The sequence below is a fragment of the Megalops cyprinoides genome, chromosome 3 (assembly GCF_013368585.1).
Source record: "Megalops cyprinoides isolate fMegCyp1 chromosome 3, fMegCyp1.pri, whole genome shotgun sequence".
Classification (NCBI taxonomy): domain Eukaryota; kingdom Metazoa; phylum Chordata; class Actinopteri; order Elopiformes; family Megalopidae; genus Megalops; species Megalops cyprinoides.
In genome coordinates, this window is record NC_050585.1 from 54,270,086 (window position 1) to 54,290,189 (window position 20,104).

Sequence of the window (20,104 nt, forward strand, 5' to 3'; positions counted from 1 at the left end):
TCAGGTAAAGTTTCAAAGGTGGGGTAATTGCTTGCATTGCTGTTTTCTATCAAAACACCATGTTTTTCTCCCTGTACGTCTCATAAAACCCAGAGATTTAGAATAACTGCTCATGGTGTGGTGAGGCCGAATGCCTGCAGTGTCCACAGTCACCTCTGTGATAAGCAGGATGTGAAGTGTGCTGTATCCCCCTCTGCCGCACCCTGCAGCAGGCTGTAAAACCGAAGCTTTAGCGAGGCCTCGTTCTCCTGACGTTTGGAGAGAGGGTGATGGGAAACGCAGTGAGACGTCACGCGCCCTCACGCACGCACAGGCCAGACCTTCTGTGGGGACACGCCGCGCCTCTCATTCCGCGCTGTGATTGGTGGACACGGCCTGACACCTGCAGGAATAAGCTGGCGACCGCGCTAATCTCTGCAGGTGGGGGCTGCAGTTCGGGACGGAGGGCTGCAGGATTGGAGGACCCGAGAACACCGACCCACACAATCTCAGCCGCAGGGAATTAATCAAACTGGAGCACTATTTTATTATTCTGTGTCAAATCCGCCCGATCCCGGCTCGATTATCCCCCATCATTGATATTTTATGAATGAGAGGGTCATCCTGTTGAGGGATTAATCTTCTCCCGGTGAACTTCCCTGCTTGCGCTGTTGTTTTGCAGGATGCTGTATTCGGCGGAGAGGAGCTGGGGCGCGAGGAAGAGTAAGCCGTATGTGCGTGTGCGTGTGCGTACGCGCGCGCGGGAGGGGTGTGTTGCGATGCCACGGCCGCGCTGTCCGCCCCACGGCTCGCCGCAGGAATGGGCTCCCAGAAGATTGACAGCTCCTGAAAGCGGGCGACCTGGGCGACCCGCTCGGCCCTCCTCGCCCCACGGGGCCTGGATCCGCTGGTTGCTGCTGCTCACCCTCAGCCTCCCCGTGTGCGCCCACGCAAGCGTGTTCAAGGTGGGCGTGGTGGGCCCCTGGTCATGTGACCCGCTGTTCGGCAAGGCGCTGCCGGGCGTGGCGGCACAGCTGGCGGTGGACAGGGCGAGCCGGGACCCCTCGCTGGCGCTGGGCTCCGGCTTGCAGTACGAGCTGCTGGAGGAGGATTGCCAGACGGCCGCGGCTCTCGGCCGCTTCCTGGGCTTCTCCTCGCGGGTGTCGGCCTTCGTGGGCGTGGTGAACCCGGGGTACTGCGACGCGGCGGCGCTGCTGGCCCGCAGCTGGGGCAAGGCGCTCTTCTCGTGGGCGTGCGTGTGCTGCGAGCCGGACGAGGCGCGCGGACGCTCCACCCTCGCCCACGCCGTGCCACCGCCCACGCAGGTGCTGCTCCGCCTCCTCCGCCACTTCCGCTGGGCGCATGTGGGCGTGGTCTCCTCGGAGGAGGACAGCTGGGTGGAGACGGGTGGCAAGGTGGCCAGTGCCCTGCGCCGACACGGCCTCCCTGTGGGCGTGGTCACCTCCACTGGCAGCGACCGTGCCAGCGCACGCCAGGCCCTCGCCAGGGTCAAACGGGTGCAGGACCTGCGGCGTGAGTGACCCACCTGACCCTGACCCTGATGCTGACCCTGACCCTGATGCTGTCCCTGACCCTGATGCTGACCCTGATGCTGTCCCTGATCCTGTCCCTGATGCTGACCCTGATGCTGTCCCTGACCCTGTCCCTGATGCTGACCCTGATGCTGTCCCTGACCCTGATGCTGTCCCTGATGCTGTCCCTGACCCTGATGCTGACCCTGATGCTGACCCTGATGCTGACCCTGTCCCTGATGCTGACCCTGTCCCTGATGCTGTCCCTGACCCTGATGCTGTCCCTGATGCTGTCCCTGACCCTGATGCTGACCCTGATGCTGTCCCTGATGCTGTCCCTGACCCTGATGCTGTCCCTGATGCTGACCCTGACCCTGATGCTGACCCTGATGCTGTCCCTGATCCTGATGCTGTCCCTGATGCTGTCCCTGATCCTGATGCTGTCCCTGATGCTGACCCTGATGCTGACCCTGATGCTGACCCTGATGCTGTCCCTGATCCTGATGCTGTCCCTGATGCTGACCCTGATGCTGTCCCTGATCCTGATGCTGTCCCTGATGCTGACCCTGATCCTGATGCTGTCCCTGATGCTGTCCCTGTTCCTGATGCTGACCCTGACCCTGATGCTGTCCCTGATGCTGTCCCTGACCCTGATGCTGTCCCTGATGCTGACCCTGTCCCTGATGCTGACCCTGACCCTGATGCTGTCCCTGTCCCTGATGCTGACCCTGATGCTGTCCCTGATGCTGTCCCTGTCCTTGATGCTGTCCCTGTCCCTGATGCTGTCCCTGTCCCTGATGCTGTCCCTGATGCTGTCCCTGATGCTGACCCTGATGCTGACCCTGACCCTGATGCTGTCCCTGACCCTGATGCTGTCCCTGATGCTGACCCTGATGCTGACCCTGATGCTGACCCTGTCCCTGATGCTGTCCCTGACCCTGATGCTGTCCCTGATGCTGACCCTGATTCTGTCCCTGACCCTGATGCTGTCCCTGATGCTGTCCCTGTCCCTGATGCTGACCCTGATGCTGTCCCTGATGCTGTCCCTGACCCTGATGCTGTCCCTGTCCCTGATGCTGACCCTGATGCTGTCCCTGATGCTGACCCTGACCCTGATGCTGTCCCTGACCCTGATGCTGTCCCTGATGCTGACCCTGATGCTGACCCTGATGCTGACCCTGTCCCTGATGCTGTCCCTGACCCTGATGCTGTCCCTGATGCTGACCCTGATGCTGACCCTGACCCTGATGCTGTCCCTGATGCTGTCCCTGACCCTGATGCTGTCCCTGTCCCTGATGCTGTCATCCTTACTTCCTGCTTCCTCTCTGATGTTAGCGTTTACCCTTCCAGCCACGTTTCAGGAGGAGTGTGTGCAGGATGTAGTCATGTTCCTGCCTGATGTTAGTTTTGTTGTAGACAGAGGCAGGGGTGCTGAGAGACTGAGGTGCCCTGGCAGCACTGGGTATCCTGCAGGAGTTAATGAGAGGTTCAGACACAGTGTGTGTGTGTTTCTGCAGTGGTGGTGCTCTGCATGCACTCGGTGCTGATTGGCGGAGAGACGCAGCGGTTGCTGTTGGAAACAGCGCATGATATGCGCATGACGGATGGCTCTTTGGTCTTCCTCCCGTACGACACACTGCTGTACAGCCTGCCCTATCGGGACGAGCACTACTCCGCCCTGAGCAACAACAGCAAACTGCGCCACGCCTATGACGCCGTGCTCACCGTCACCATGGAAACGCACCACACCTCCTTCTACCAGGCCTTGCAGGATGCCATAGACAGCGGGGAGCTGCCTAATAGCATCACACCACGCCAGGTAAACTCACACCTGCAGCATCACACCACGCCAGGTAAACTCACACCTGCAGCATCACACCACGCCAGGTAAACTCACACCTGCAGCATCACACCACGCCAGGTAAACTCACACCTGCAGCGTCACACCCCAGCAGGTAAACTCACACCTGCAGCATCACACCACGCCAGGTAAACTCACACCTGCAGCATCACACCACGCCAGGTAAACTCACACCTGCAGCATCACACCACGCCAGGTAAACTCACACCTGCAGCATCACACCCCAGCAGGTAAACTCAGACCTGCAGAGTCATGCTCCCTCACGCACACTCTCACACCTGCAGCGTAGCGCCACCTCTGGAGGAAGGGGAGAATCAGCAGGTTGTGTGTTTGCGTTCTGTGTGCAGGTGTCTCCTCTGTTCGGCACCATCTACAGCTCGGTCATGCTGCTGGCACATGCCATGCAGAGGGTGCGGGACGCGGGGGACTGGCTGTCCGGGGACAGCCTGGCTCGCCACACGCGTGACCTGTCCTTCCACGGCTTCAGCCAGCACATCCGCACCAATGGCTCCGGCGTCGGCCTGCTGGACTACGTGCTGCTGGACACCGACGGCCAGTCCTGCCAGCTCCGGCCCACACACCTGCTCGACACACAGGCTGACATGGTGAGGTTTCTGGGGCGACACATCCACTTCCCCAACGGGGTCTCCCCCAAAGCTGACTCCAACTGCTGGTTCACCCCGGGCAAGCTCTGCATTGGCGGTAAGAGCACACACACACACACACACACACACACACGCTCACACACACAGACATGCACACACATACACACACACACACGGACACATGCTCACACACACACACACACACACACAGACATGCACACACATAAACACACACACACACACACACACACACACAGACATGCACACACATACACACATACACACACACACACACAGACAAGCACACACATACAAACACGCTCACACACACACTCACACACACACACACACAAACATGCACACACATACACACATACACACACACACACACACACACGCTCACACACACACTCACACACACACACACACAAACATGCACACACATACACACACACACACACACACACACGGAGGGATTTCAGGGCCTGATTTAGATGGAAAGATGCAGGTGAAGTGTGAGGCTGACCATGCTGATTAGGTGTGGTGTGGTTGAAGCCTGTTTCTGTGTCTGTTCTGTGCTCTGACGCAGGTGTGGATCCTTTCTTTGTGGTCAGCATCTTCCTCTCTGTCTTCCTCCTCATCCTCCTCCTGGTTGCCCTGCTGTACTTTGTAAGGTACAGCATTCAGCATCATTGTGCACTTAACAGCACTTTAAGTGTTCAAGTCATTTACTGATAAATAAACATGTTTACTTTTTGAATAACACCCATTCTGTCATACCAGGTGTCTTACTGAAGGAACTACTAAGTCTTTAGAAATGCACATTTACAAGTAATGATATTGTCACAAGATGAAGAGGAGATATTTATGATTGACCTGAAATTTTATTTTTGAATTTATCATTTGAGTTTGTAGGAAAATATGTTTAATATGTAAATGATAAGAAGTTTAGAATTGCTGTGCTTGCTTACCTCTCTGTTTTTCCTTAATTATGCATATAATCTCTACACTCATTAGAGTGATGCCTTGCTAGATGTGTTTGGATGTTGATGGCATTTCTTGTTATTAGACCGTATTAGATTACTATTCGATTCCAGCGTAGCTTCACTGATGGGAGCTTGGCACTTGTATCACGGGGAAAGTTTTACCCCAGGGAAGGCATTTGGTTGGACATATCAAGAGGTGGTATATTGGGCTCTTTGGTAAGTGCTGGGCCCACCAAAGACTTTCCCTGGGTTTAATACTTTCTGAGAGTGTCTCCGTCTCACTCCGTCGCTGTTTTGCTGTTTCCCAGGCGACGGGTCAACAAGATCAGACTGGTCAGGGGTCCCAACAAAATTCTGCTGACGTTAGCGGACGTCACCTTCATCAACCCGTCGCTAAGCAACAAGGTCAGAGCCATCACATGACAGCACAGGGGAATGTAGTAGCATGAAAGAGCTTATAAATGATGATTAGCATGATATAAGTGATTAGCATGATGGTGCCTGGTAATGAAATATGGTGTAAAAATGCTTACACATGGCAGCCTCCTACTGGGACATTGCACCAGTATATTTACTGAGGCAATTGTGGGGTAAGTACCTGGTCCCCAAAGGTAATCAAACAGCAGCAGGGTTCCAGTGGGGTCACAAACCAGCAACCTTGTGGTTACGAACCCTGCCACTATACCACACTGCCGCCCGTGGTGAGGATTACCGGAAGTGCGATGAATTTCGTTCACAGAAGCTGAGTTTGGACGACAGTAAAGCCAGCGATGTGGCGAGGAGCTTGTCAGACCACAGCCTTAAATCGCCGTACTCCGCCTCCAGTCTCACCCCCGCCACCCACGAGAACTCCAACGTGGCCATCTACGAGGTGAGGGGCGTGGCCATCTGCCAATCAAAGGGGCGTAGCCACCTGCAAAGCCTGCTCCTCCACTCTCACTGCAGTCATGCTGGGAAATTCAAACCTCCCTGAGATGTGCACTACAGTCCTGTCCTTCCCTCCCCAGGGAGACTGGGCGTGGCTGAAAAGACTCCCCTCTGGAAATTTTGGGGCCATCACCCCAAAAACCAGCGATGTGTTCGAACTGGTTAGTAGCCCTGGAACAACTGTGATGTCATTAGACAGAGGGACGGTTTTTTAGGGTGGTGCGGCTGATGTTCTCTCCCTCTGTCAGATGAAGGACATGCGGCATGAGAATGTGAACCCGTTCCTGGGATTCTTCCATGACTGCGGCGTCTTCGCCATCGTGACAGAGTTCTGCTCCCGCGGCAGCCTGCAGGACCTGCTCAGGAACGAGGACGTCAAGCTGGACTGGATGTTTAAGACCTCTCTGCTGCTGGACCTCATCAAGGTGTCCGAACACTACTGCACCTAGCCCTGTGGTCAACACACTGTCCCAAACACTCCCTCAGCCAGCAAACTAACCCTGAACCTTAACCCTAACTCTAACTCTAACCCTCCCCTAACCCTAACCCTAACCCTACTGCACCCAGCCCTGGGGTCAGCACACTGTCCCAAACACTCCCTCAGCCAGCACTGCATCCAGAATCATTCAAACTAAAGCTGCAGTCTAAAGAACAGAGGCACAGTCTAAAGAACAGAGGCACAGTCTAAAGGACAGAGGCACAGTCTAAAGGACAGAGGCACAGTCTAAAGAACAGAGGCACAGTCTAAAGGACAGAAGCACAGTCTAAAGGACAGAGGCACAGTCTAAAGAACAGAAGCAGTGTCTAAAGAACAGAAGCACAGTGTAAAGGACAGAGGCACAGTCTAAAGAACAGAGGCACAGTCTTAAGAACAGAGGCACAGTCTAAAGAATAGAAGCACAGTGTAAAGGACAGAGGCACAGTGTAAAGGACAGAAGCACAGTCTAAAGACACAACCCAAAGTCTACAGACTAGAGGCACAGGATAAAGACTAAATGCACAGTCTGAAGACAAAATCTACAGTACAGAGTAGATGTACAGTCTAAAGAACAGTGAAAACAAGACTTAATATGAGAGTGAGAGGGTTAACGAGTGAAAGAGTGAGAGTGAAAAAGTTAGACAAAGAGAGTCAGAAAGTCATAGAGAGTGAGATTGAGGGTTAGAGAGTGAGAAGGTGAGAGTGAGAGAGAGACAGAGCTCTCCTGTTTTTCTCCCTGGCTGACAGGGCATGAAGTACCTCCACCACAGGAATGTGTGTCACGGGCGGCTGAAGTCTCGGAACTGCGTGGTGGACGGCCGCTTCGTGCTGAAGATCACAGACTACGGCTACAACGAGGTGCTGGAGGCCCAGAGGTTCCCCTACGTGGAGCCGCCCGCAGAGGGTGCGTACAGCCTCAGTGCGTGTGTGTGTGTGTGTTTGTGTGTGTGCGTGCGAGTCTCTGACTGTGCTCTGTGTGTGTGTGTGTGTTTGTGTATGTGAGTCTCTGACTGTGCTCTGTGTAAGTGTGTGTGTGTGTGTGTGTGTGTGTGTGTGAAAGAGAGAGAGTCTCTGACTGTGTTCAGTGTGTGTGTGTGTGTATGTGAGTCTCTGACCGTGCTGTGTGTGTGTGTGTGAAAGAGAGAGAGAGAATCTCTGACTGTGTTCAGTGTGTGTGTGTGTGTGTGTGTGTGTGTATGTGAGTCTCTGACCGTGCTGTGTGTGTGTGTGTGTGTGAGTCTCTGACCGTGCTGCATGTGTGTCTGTGTGTGTGTGTGTGTGTGTGTGTGTGAGTCTCTGACCGTGCTGCATGTGTGTGTGTGTGTGTGTGTGTGTGTGTGTGTGTGTGTGTGTGTGTGTGTGTGTGAGTCTCTGACCGTGCTGCACGTGTGTGTGTGTGTGTGTGTGAGTCTCTGACCGTGCTGCATGTGTGTGTGTGTGTGTGTGTTTCAGAGCTCCTGTGGACAGCGCCTGAGATTCTTCGTGGCTCGCACCCAGGCCTGTACGGCTCGTTGCCAGGCGATGTGTACAGCTTCTCCATCATCGTGCAGGAGGTGGTGATACGAGGACCGCCCTTCTGTACGCTGGACCTGTCCGCCGAGGGTAGGGCTGCTACAGACCTGGGATCAGCTGTGGCCTTAGCCTTACAAACCTGGGATCAGCTGTGGTCTTAGCCTTACAGACCTGGGATCAGCTGTGGTCTTAGTCTTACAAACCTGGGATCAGCTGTGGTCTTAGTCTTACAAACCTGGGATCAGCTGTGGTGTTAGCCTTACAGACCTGGGATCAGCTGTGGTCTTAGCCTTACAGACCTGGGATCAGCTGTATCCATACCTTCACAGTCCTGGGATCAGCTGTGGTCTTAGCCTTACAGACCTGGGATCAGTTGTATCCATACCTTTACAATCCCTGGATCAGTTGTATCCATACCTTTACAGTCCTGGGATCAGCTGTGTATGTAGCCTACCTCTGCAGACCTGGTTTCAACTGGAAATAAAAGACACCTATTATTAATTTAATATACAAGACCACATCTTGGGAAAAAAGTTCTCTGCTTGGTCATGGTCTTATGTATCTCATATACTTCTTTTTGGTTTTGGGTTTATTTTAAGTGTCCTCAGCTGGCATCCATACATTACAAATAAAATAATTAATGAATAAAATGAATTATTTTCATGACTAGATAAATGAACGGAATAACACATACAGTTATGCATGCGAGTAATCTGAGGGAGCTCTGATGTCAGCAGTAAGTGGGTGTGGCTCTGTCCCACAGAACTCATCCAGAAGCTGCAGAAGCCGCCGCCCCTGTGCCGGCCCGTCGTGTCCCCTGACCACGCCCCGATGGAGTGCATCCAGCTGATGAAACAGTGCTGGAACGAGCAGCCGGAGAAACGGCCCTGCTTCGACGAGATCTTCGACCTGGTAACCGCTCCGCTCACCTTTCAACCTCGTTAGAACCGTACGGTCCCTGTCTGAGCGCTGACTCAACCCTGTTAGAACCATACGGTCCCTGTCTGAGCGCTGACTCAACCCTGTTAGAACCGTATGGTCCCTGTCCCTGAGTGCTGACTCAACCCTGTTAGAACCATACAGTCCCTGTCTGAGCGCTGACTCAACCCTGTTAGAACCATACAGTCCCTGTCTGAGCGCTGACTCAACCCTGTTAGAACCGTGCGGTCCCTGTCTGAGCGCTGACTCAACCGTGTTAGAACCGTGCGGTCCCTGTCCCTGAGTGCTGACTCAGCCGTGTTAGAACCGTACGGTCCCTGTCTGAGCGCTGACTCAACCGCGTTAGAACCGTGCGGTCCCTGTCCCTGAGTGCTGACTCAACCGTGTTAGAACCGTGCGGTCCCTGTCCCTGAGTGCTGACTCAACCGTGTTAGAACCGTGCGGTCCCTGTCTGAGCGCTGACTCAACCGTGTTAGAACCGTGCGGTCCCTGTCTGAGCGCTGACTCAACCGTGTTAGAACCGTGCGGTCCCTGTCCCTGAGTGCTGACTCAGCCGTGTTAGAACCGTGCGGTCCCTGTCCCTGAGTGCTGACTCAACCGTGTTAGAACCGTGCGGTCCCTGTCCCTGAGTGCTGACTCAACCGTGTTAGAACCGTGCGGTCCCTGTCTGAGCGCTGACTCAACCCTGTTAGAACCGTGCGGTCCCTGTCTGAGCGCTGACTCAACCGTGTTAGAACCGTGCGGTCCCTGTCCCTGAGTGCTGACTCAACCGTGTTAGAACCGTGCGGTCCCTGTCTGAGCGCTGACTCAACCCTGTTAGAACCGTGCGGTCCCTGTCTGAGCGCTGACTCAACCGTGTTAGAACCGTGCGGTCCCTGTCCCTGAGTGCTGACTCAGCCATGTTAGAACCGTGCGGTCCCTGTCCCTGAGTGCTGACTCAACCGTGTTAGAACCGTGCGGTCCCTGTCCCTGAGCGCTGACTCAGCCGTGTTAGAACCGTGCGGTCCCTGTCCCTGAGTGCTGACTCAGCCCTGTTAGAACCGTGCGGTCCCTGTCTGAGCGCTGACTCAACCCTGTTAGAACCGTGCGGTCCCTGTCTGAGCGCTGACTCAACCGTGTTAGAACCGTGCGGTCCCTGTCCCTGAGTGCTGACTCAGCCATGTTAGAACCGTGCGGTCCCTGTCCCTGAGTGCTGACTCAACCGTGTTAGAACCGTGCGGTCCCTGTCCCTGAGCGCTGACTCAGCCGTGTTAGAACCGTGCGGTCCCTGTCCCTGAGCGCTGACTCAGCCGTGTTAGAACCGTGCGGTCCCTGTCCCTGAGTGCTGACTCAGCCGTGTTAGAACCGTGCGGTCCCTGTCCCTGAGTGCTGACAGCATGTCTTCGTCCCCTCAGTTTAAAAACATCAATAAGGGGAAGAAGACGAACATCATCGACTCGATGCTGCGCATGCTGGAGCAGTACTCCAGCAACCTGGAGGAGCTGATCCGCGAGAGGACCGAGGAGCTGGAGATCGAGAAGCAGAAGACGGAGAAACTGCTAACCCAGATGCTGCCCCCGTGAGTCTTACACACATACTTACACACACACACACACACACACACAGGCACACGCACGCACACGCGCACTCATATACACACACACGCACACACACACACGCACACTCATATACACACACACGCACACGCACACACACACACACACGCACACGCGCACTCATATACACACACACGCACACGCACACACACACACGCACACTCATATACACACACACGCACACACACACACACACACGCACGCACACGCGCACTCATATACACACACACGCACACGCACACACACACACGCACACTCATATACACACACACGCACACACACACACGCACACTCATATACACACACACGCACACACACACACACACGCGCACTCATATACACACACACGCACACGCACACACACACACGCACACTCATATACACACACACGCACACACACACACGCACACTCATATACACACACACGCACACACACACACACACGCGCACTCATATACACACACACGCACACGCACACACACACACGCACGCACACGCGCACTCATATACACACACACGCACACACACACACGCACACTCATATACACACACACGCACACGCACACACACACACGCACGCACACGCGCACTCATATACACACACACGCACACACACACACGCACACTCATATACACACACACGCACACGCACACGCACACACTGTGACACTGCCACATAAGCATTTTCTTGTTGGCCAGTCGTAGAAAATAAGAAGAGTGATGAACTAGGGTAGCTCCGTTTTATAATAAGCCTTTAAAAATGTGTGTTTACCTGTATGTATGCCTGAATATGTGAAGATTATCCAGTGTGAAATCAGCGGGGGGGCTGACGTAGTAGGGGAACGAGTCAGCTGATTGATGTGAGAGGTTGATGAGAACGCGGAAGAGTGAAGAGGGAGCTTTTGAAATGTGGAAGTGGCGCGCGTTTGGATTTACGAAGAAACTCTCTGTCAAGGTGGTTCTAGCTCTGACCACAACGCCTCAGCGACAAGGAATATCTCGGCCGAGACTCAACGGAAGCTGTGAGACTGATTTGTTTTCTTGTATTGCGAGGAATTATTGAGTGTTCACTGAAGACTGTTTTGGACTTTTTTGGGATTATCGGGTGACACTGAAGAAACGTCGGGGTTCGCGATCGCGTGTTTGTGAGACTGGTGGGACTTTATCGGACTTTACGGTGATTTGGGGAGACGCATTTATAAAGTGGGAGAGGGATAATTTGTAAATATATGTGTGATCAACTGAGCTGTGTGCGTGTACTGTGTGTAATTGTGCTTACGAGCTAAATTTATGCATTGTGTGTTTTTGTGCTTGCGGTCAATTGAAAAGATATTCAGATAATACCCGTAGCGTTTGGTAACTAAAACACTATTATTTAGTGCAGATTGTTACAACACACACACGCACACTCATATACACACACACGCACACACACACACACTCATATATATATACACACACATACTCATATACATACACAGGCACATGCACACACACACACACACACGCGCGCACTCATATACACACACACACACTCATATATATACACACACATACTCATATACATACACAGTCACATACACACGCACACACACACACACTCATATATATATATACACACACATACTCATGTACATACACAGTCACACACACACACACACACACACACTCATATACATACACAGTCATACATACACACACACACACACACACACACACTTCTGTGTCACTGTGTCACAGTGACCTTTGGGGTTGATTGAGTGTGTGCTATGCCCCCCCCCCCAGGTCAGTGGCAGAGGCGCTAAAGTTGGGGTGCACAGTGGAGCCCGAGTATTTTGACAGTGTGACTCTGTACTTCAGCGACATCGTGGGCTTCACCACCATCTCAGCCAACAGCGAGCCCATCGAGGTGGTGGACCTGCTGAACGACCTCTACACTCTGTTCGATGCCATCATCGGGAACCACGACGTCTACAAGGTACAGACGGGCGTCTCTGCCCTACCACAGAGAGGCCAGCAGGGGGCGTCTGTGCGGGGCACAGTGACATCACTCATCTGTGTGCTGTGTTACAGAGGTCTAGTAATGGGACATTAGGTGCCCTACACAAAATTTGCTGTGTATAGTATATGGTATATCTCAGTGCTGTGTCTTTCTGAAAATTTTAGATGCAGGCAAAATTTGAAATCAACGTGTCGCGTTTCGTTTAAAGCCTGAAATCAAAATATAGGGACTGACAAAACAAAACAGAATCTGTAAAATCCCATTTATTTGCAGCCTATAAAACAATCTTTGACACTCGGCATCCCCTTTGCTAAAAGTAACAGAGTAACTGCATGGTTACTGAACAGCTGCTTGTCTTTCAGGTTCCCCAATAAGGCATCCGCACGGGTTCCCTTGTGCTGCACAGTAAAGTGTCCCCACGTGTTCCCTTGTGCTGCACAGTAAAGTGTCCCCACGTGTTCCCTCGTGCAGCGCAGTAAAGTGTCCCCACGTGTTCTCTTGCGCAGCGCAGTAAAGTGTCCCCACGTGTTCCCTCGTGCAGCGCAGTAAAGTGTCCCCACGTGTTCTCTTGTGCTGCACAGTAAAGTGTCCCCACGTGTTCCCTTGTGCTGCACAGTAAAGTGTCCCCACGTGTTCCCTTGTGCTGCACAGTAAAGTGTCCCCGCATGTTCCCTTGTGCTGCACAGTAAAGTGTCCCCACGTGTTCTCTTCCGCAGCGCAGTAAAGTGTCCCCACGTGTTCCCTTCCGCAGCGCAGTAAAGTGTCCCCACGTGTTCCCTTCCGCAGCGCAGTAAAGTGTCCCCACGTGTTCCCTTCCGCAGCGCAGTAAAGTGTCCCCACGTGTTCCCTTGTGCTGCACAGTAAAGTGTCCCCACGTGATCTCTCGCAGGTGGAGACGATTGGGGATGCCTACATGGTAGCGTCAGGACTTCCTGTTCCGAATGGGAACCGCCACGCGGCCGAGATCTCCAATATGGCGCTGGATATCCTGAGCGCCGTCGGCACCTTCAAGATGAGGCACATGCCGGACGTGCCAGTTCGAATCCGCATCGGCCTGCACACAGGTCAGTGGCACAGCCAGCACACCTCATCAGTCACTCATAGATTTCAGCCAGTAACAGTGTCTTACTGTGCCAAAGTCTTTTACTTGGTTTACACGACTCAGTGATTTACAGAATCTGCTAGCTCCACCATGAAGCCTCAGTCTTTCATCAGTAGTGCAGATATATCAGTAGCATGTACATCACTGCCTAAATGAAGAGCATGGTTAGATTACACCATCAAACGTGCAGACGCCTACACACTGAGGCTAGAAGCAAGAGTCAGTGTAGATATGAGGACTGTGAAGAAATGGACAGGTCTCTCATATCTACAACTGGTCTTCAAACCATATGTAGCAGCCAGATCGCTGTGCTCTGCAACCATGGGGCAACTGACTATCCTGTCCTGACAGGGTCACTTCTCTCAGACACGATCCCTGTCTGTACTGGTCCCTCAGTGGTGAAATGAACTCCCCATAGAGGTCAGGACAGCGGAATCACTGGCCATCTTCCCACACAGACTGAAGACCCACCTCTTCAGACTGCATCTCAGTTCCACCTCGATCCCCGCCCCCTAACGCCTGCTACTTGCATTACTTGCTGTTTATTTTACGTGTAGTATTGCATTGGATTCTGTGATCTAGTGACTGATGTATGGTAGTACACTTGGCTTCCCTTGTCTGGTCAGGTTGTACAAGTGTTATGCTGGTCTAGGAGTGCTGTTAGCCTGGTCTGACACTGTTGTTCACTCAACTTGGATACACTTCTGTTGTGCTGTGCTGGAAGTGGCTCTGGATAAATGAATCTGGTCTGCTAAATGAATGTAATGTAATGTAATGTAATGTAAAGGTCCTGTTGGTGGCTCTCTGCAGGGCCGGTGGTGGCGGGAGTGGTGGGCCTGACCATGCCCAGGTACTGCCTGTTTGGAGACACGGTCAACACCGCCTCCCGCATGGAGTCTACCGGGATGCGTGAGTCCCACTCTCCCACTCTCTCTCACATTCTCTCTTTCTCTCTCTCACTCACTTTCTCTCTCAGCAGCTTATCCTCCTCTCGTGTATTAGGAAGGCCCCTGCCAGTCAGCGTCGTTCTCCTATCATTCACAAATGCTGAAGCCATCCTAATATAACACAACGGGATAACACAGACTTCAGTCAGGTTTTAGGACTGCAGTGCTCTGAGACGCGGGTGGTTTTAGCGTGTTGCGTGAGTAAGATGAGGCTTGTGGACTCTGTGAGGAGCAGGTTACGGTTAGGGTTAGGGTTAGGGTTAGGGTTAGGGTTATGGTTTAGGGTTAGTGTTGGGTTAGGGTTAGGGTTTAGGGTTAGTGTTGGGTTAGGGTTATGGTTTAGGGTTAGTGTTGGGTTAGGGTTAGGGTTTATTGTTAGTGTTGGGTTAGGGTTAGGGTTTAGGGTTAGTGTTGGGTTAGTGTTAGGGTTTAGGGTTAGTGTTGGGTTAGGGTTAGTGTTGGGTTAGGGTTAGGGTTAGGGTTTTGCTCCTTGGTACAGAGCAGGTTTGCGGTTTTGCTGATTTTGGCATGCCTCGTCCTGCAGCTTACCGCATCCATGTGAGCCACAGCACAACCCACATCCTGCAGGAGCTGAAGGAGGGCTACAAGCTGCAGCTCAGAGGACGCACGGAGCTGAAGGTGAGAGCCACCAAACTCTGTGGAAGGGCCTGTGGCTGTCTGCTGTTCCTGTGTTTCCTGTGTGAGTGTCACATCTTACTTTTCACCAGGATGTTCACTAATAATCCCATAAAGAATTAAAGCAGGGGGTGTTAATGACAGTGTGCCCCACAGAGGGGTGAGGTTCAAGAGTGACAGGAAAAGGGGTGTGGCCTGTTGAGACAGCTGGACACCATCACTCTGGACTCTGCCCTTATTGGCTTAATTTTTGAAAGTCTCACAGTAGAAGGGTCGACTCTCACCCCGTTGCTTTAAGGGAGAGGAGCGGTGTGTGCTGAGGGCTCTGGACGGTTGGAGTTCTCCCACTGTGGCTTCAGTAGGAAGGCTGAACCTCCACTCTGCTACAGCTCTGAAGCGCTGCTGAGTCTGAAATGCTGCAGACTGCACAGTGAAACCAACGGCTGACTGTCCTGCAAGCGCAGAGAGGAGCAGCAGTCTCTGCTGGGGGGGGCTCTCATGCTGGAAAACTTTCAGCTTCGCCCGGCTGCACGGGACCCACCCGCGGATGAGAAGGAGGTGTGTGCCCCCCAGCGATGGGGACGGCCTGGGGGAGGCTGTGTTCCCACCCTGATGCAGAGGCTCTCAGCGTCTCACCCCAGCGGAGCCATCAGCAGGAGCCCTTTCTGTTCACCCCCAGGAGGAGATCAGCGAAGTATGCGTGAAGAGAATTACGGCATTGTTCATCATGGGCTAATTTAAGCTAGCGAGGCATGTAGGTATTTCCTACAGAATGGAGCTGAACATGGTGTTTGTCCTGTGATGTGAAGTTTGTTTTCCTGAAGGGTTGAGGGGATGGACTCGGGGCCCTGGCACTCAGCTTACCCTTTGAGTGAGTGCCCTAACCGCTGAGCTGCTCTGGGCAGGAAATATGCTTTCTATGTCCTTTTTCTCAATTCAAGCCAAGCGCAGTGAGGCTGAACTAGAGTAACCTTCTACCTGCAGCCCTGTAGTGCTTTAGCTCTGCAATACCTGCGGCAGCCAGTGGGGGGAGCGAGGTGGTTTGGTGGCAACATTTCTCCTCTCTCCTCTTTATGTGAATGTGTGCTTCTGTGAAGGAGGCTCCCTGTGAGCGTTCGCTCTGCTTCGTTTGGGGAGTTGTTTTTTGTTTTGGTGTTGTGAAGCTTCCTAATGAGACCCTTCCACTGCCAGCCGCTGACTGTCATCGCGTCCTCAGCAGTCTGTTTCTTTGGTTTTCCCATGCAGGTGGACTAAGAGCTCTCAACCGCCTGACGAAAATGTTTTGTAGAATTTAGTAGAGGGTTTTGACTGTCAGTCCAAAGGAAGCCTTTACAAGCATGCACAGTTTAAGCTGAAGTGCGTATTGACTGTGTGATTACTGGAAGACAAGCAGTACAGAGCTGTGACTGAGGGCCAGTGAGTGAGTCCTGCTACCTGCTGACACTGGGAAAGGTGCTCTGTTTAATTCGCTCTAGCTGATGCAGGGAGTCTTTTTGTTTTAGTCTGACCATTTTCACTGTGTTTTTCTGCTGACACACATTTCTGTGGGTCACTGTATGACGTGGCAGTGCACTACTGTTCTGTAACATGCTGCACCTGTAGCTTCACCTGTAGCAGCACCTGGCCTCTGCTCTTCCTCTTCCCTCAGCCTCAGTCTTCCTCTCTCGGCAGGGGAAGGGCATGGAGGAGACCTTCTGGCTCACTGGTAAAGATGGCTTCACCAAACCGCTGCCGATCCCGCCAGAGCTGAAGTCAGGGTAAGGCTGGCCCTGCCGACGGCTCATCTCCGGCCCCATGTGTGTGCCCACCTCACTCCTGTGTGTGCCTGCCTTACTCATGTGTGTGCCTGCCTCACTCATGTGTGTGCCCGCCTCACTCCTGTGTGCGCCCGCCTCACTCCTGTGTGTGCCCGCCTCACTCCTGTGTGCCTGCCTCACTCCTGTGTGTGCCCGCCTCACTCCTGTGTGCCTGCCTCACTCATGTGTGTGCCCGCCTCACTCCTGTGTGCGCCCGCCTCACTCCTGTGTGTGCCCGCCTCACTCATGTGTGCCCGCCTCACTCCTGTGTGTGCCCGCCTCACTCCTGTGTGTGCCCGCCTCACTCCTGTGTGCCCGCCTCACTCCTGTGTGTGCCCGCCTCACTCCTGTGTGCGCCCGCCTCACTCCTGTGTGTGGCCGCCTCACTCCTGTGTGCGCCCGCCTCACTCCTGTGTGCGCCCGTCTCACTCCTGTGTGCGCCCGTCTCACTCCTGTGTGTGCCCGCCTCACTCCTGTGTGTGCCCGCCTCACTCCTGTGTGTGCCCGCCTCACTCATGTGCGCCCGCCTCACTCCTGTGTGTGCCCGCCTCACTCCTGTGTGCCCGCCTCACTCCTGTGTGCGCCCGCCTCACTCATGTGTGTGCCCGCCTCACTCCTGTGTGTGCCCGCCTCACTCATGTGCGCCCGCCTCACTCCTGTGTGCGCCCGCCTCACTCCTGTGTGCGCCCGTCTCACTCCTGTGTGCGCCCGCCTCACTCATGTGTGCGCCCGCCTCACTCATGTGTGCCCGCCTCACTCATGTGTGTGCCCGCCTCACTCATGTGTGCCCGCCTCACTCATGTGTGCGCCCGCCTCACTCATGTGTGCCCGCCTCACTCATGTGTGCCCGCCTCACTCCTGTGTGCGGCCGCCTCACTCCTGTGTGCGCCCGTCTCACTCCTGTGTGCGCCCGTCTCACTCCTGTGTGCGCCCGTCTCACTCCTGTGTGTGCCCGCCTCACTCCTGTGTGTGCCCGCCTCACTCCTGTGTGTGCCCGCCTCACTCATGTGCGCCCGCCTCACTCCTGTGTGCGCCCGCCTCACTCCTGTGTGCGCCCGCCTCACTCCTGTGTGTGCCCGCCTCACTCCTGTGTGCGCCCGCCTCACTCATGTGTGTGCCCGCCTCACTCCTGTGTGTGCCCGCCTCACTCCTGTGTGTGCCCCCCTCACTCATGTGTGCGCCCGTCTCACTCCTGTGTGTGCCCGCCTCACTCATGTGTGCCCGCCTCACTCATGTGTGCGCCCGCCTCACTCATGTGTGCCCGTCTCACTCATGTGTGCCCGTCTCACTCATGTGTGCCCGCCTCACTCATGTGTGCCCGCCTCACTCATGTGTGTGCCCGCCTCACTCATGTGCGCCCGCCTCACTCCTGTGTGTGCCCGCCTCACTCCTGTGTGCGCCCGTCTCACTCCTGTGTGTGCCCGCCTCACTCATGTGCGCCCGCCTCACTCCTGTGTGTGCCCACCTCACTCCTGTGTGCGCCCGTCTCACTCCTGTGTGTGCCCGCCTCACTCCTGTGTGCGCCCACCTCACTCATGTGTGCCCGTCTCACTCATGTGTGTGCCCGCCTCACTCATGTGTGCCCGCCTCACTCATGTGTGCCCGCCTCACTCATGTGTGCCCGCCTCACTCATGTGTGCGCCCGCCTCACTCATGTGTGCCCGTCTCACTCATGTGTGCGCCCGCCTCACTCATGTGTGCCCGTCTCACTCATGTGTGTGCCCGTCTCACTCATGTGTGCCCGTCTCACTCATGTGTGTGCCCGCCTCACTCCCGTGTGTGCCCGCCTCACTCATGTGTGCGCCCGCCTCTCTGGTGCATTTCCCAGGCAAATGGCTCACGGGCTGCAGATGGAGGAAATAGCCCAGTACAAGCGGCGGAAAGCAGAGAAGCAACAAGCAAGCAAGAAAAACTAAAGGTAACATTACACACAGAAATGTACAGTATCACATGTTGCTGGCAGCCGAGGCATTGGCCAGTGGAGATATCATACCACCACCGTTAATGTCACCATCAGCCTCACCATCATGGTTACTGTCACCACCTCACTCCAGCGAGGTCTCTGCCTCAGCCAGGTCTTTTTGTGTCCTCTGCCCTGATTCAATAAAGGAAACATTGAATGTTGTCTCTTAGCTTGAGAAGAGAATGGTTAGTTATCTCCTCATTGTTCATGCTAATGTTCCAACCCCAGCAGGACTAAGAGGAAATGTTTTGACTGAATATCTCTGTTCACAGATATCACAGATACTCATAAATATCTTTACAGTCTGTAAATGAAGGCATGTTCAGGACCATGATGAAGTGCATTTTTGTGCAGGCCTTTGCCCTGGGATTTTGATCCATGATCCAATTTCACCAAGGAGGTTTATAGGAGAGAGCATGAACCCAAAGCCCTTACATCCGCTTCACCCACACTAACTACACGTGTCTGGCTGCTGATTGGCCAGAGATTTCTCAGAGTGAGCGGACCTCATGCAGCATTTGCGACGTGATTGGAGACAAAGACTGGCAGGAATGTATCAGGGTATGAGAGGGTACTTTAGAAATTGAATAGTAATCATATGGAGACGGTAGATTTTTGAGCGAAAGAGTGAAACAAATACCAAACATACCAAGCAAAGACAGGCTACAGCACACGGAACGCAATGAGATGCAAGTAACAGACCACAGCAGGGGTGTCAGGACATGCTCTCTCCTGGCGTAACCCTGGTGGGCTGCAGGTGTGAGAGGAAGCGTCTGGCTGCAGTAACACTACTGGCTGCAGTAACACTGCTCTCTGTCCTGCGCTGTGTTTCAGGCCTGAGAAGCCTGAGCTGAGGCAGCAGCTGCAGGAGGGAGAGGAGGATCTCACATGTGCAGCGGGTTACACAGCTGCTGGCGACACTGCAGCGGGGAGAGCGTGCTCCTCCACCTTCACTGACCCCCCTCGTGACGGTGGCCATGGAGGATCACACAGAGCGAACGGCTGCCGTGACCCCTCCCCACACGCTTCCCCTTCTCCAGCTGCTGCACACTAACCTGGAGGACCCCTGCCTTCAGCAGCCACACGCCCTATTTCTGGATTTTGATTGGATGGGAGATTTTTGGATAAGGACTCTGTATGAAGATGCATGGAGCTCAGACCTCTGTAGGATGATGTGTACAACTGCAATGGGAGAGAGAGAGAGAGAGAGTGAGAGAGAGAGAGAGAGAGAGAGAAAGACAGAG

The 20,104-nt window shown here is 54.0% G+C and overlaps 1 protein-coding gene across 1 annotated transcript; it reads left to right on the forward strand.

Annotated features, from left to right (window-relative positions):
• The first annotated feature begins 758 nt into the window (after positions 1-758).
• On the forward strand, positions 759-19,759 carry LOC118774587 (retinal guanylyl cyclase 2-like). The gene is made up of 19 exons (XM_036523940.1): positions 759-1,512; positions 3,029-3,330; positions 3,720-4,074; positions 4,567-4,651; positions 5,272-5,368; positions 5,703-5,834; positions 5,971-6,051; positions 6,139-6,315; positions 7,116-7,272; positions 7,821-7,970; positions 8,644-8,792; positions 10,214-10,377; positions 12,200-12,392; positions 13,306-13,480; positions 14,329-14,427; positions 15,010-15,104; positions 16,773-16,858; positions 18,726-18,815; positions 19,695-19,759. The coding sequence occupies exons 1-18, from the start codon at positions 759-761 to the stop codon at positions 18,811-18,813; spliced, it is 3,339 nt and encodes a 1,112-aa protein (XP_036379833.1). The 3' UTR covers positions 18,814-18,815; positions 19,695-19,759.
• Positions 19,760-20,104: the final 345 nt, after the last annotated feature.

Excerpts from the sequence above, each read along its gene's own strand:
- LOC118774587 (XM_036523940.1), top strand. The coding sequence starts at position 759 with ATGCCACGGCCGCGCTGTCCGCCCCACGGCTCGCCGCAGGAATGGGCT. Across the intron at positions 5,369-5,702 it reads ACCCGTCGCTAAGCAACAAG|AAGCTGAGTTTGGACGACAG; the intron begins GTCAGAGCCATC and ends TTTCGTTCACAG. Across the intron at positions 8,793-10,213 it reads TCGACGAGATCTTCGACCTG|TTTAAAAACATCAATAAGGG; the intron begins GTAACCGCTCCG and ends TCGTCCCCTCAG.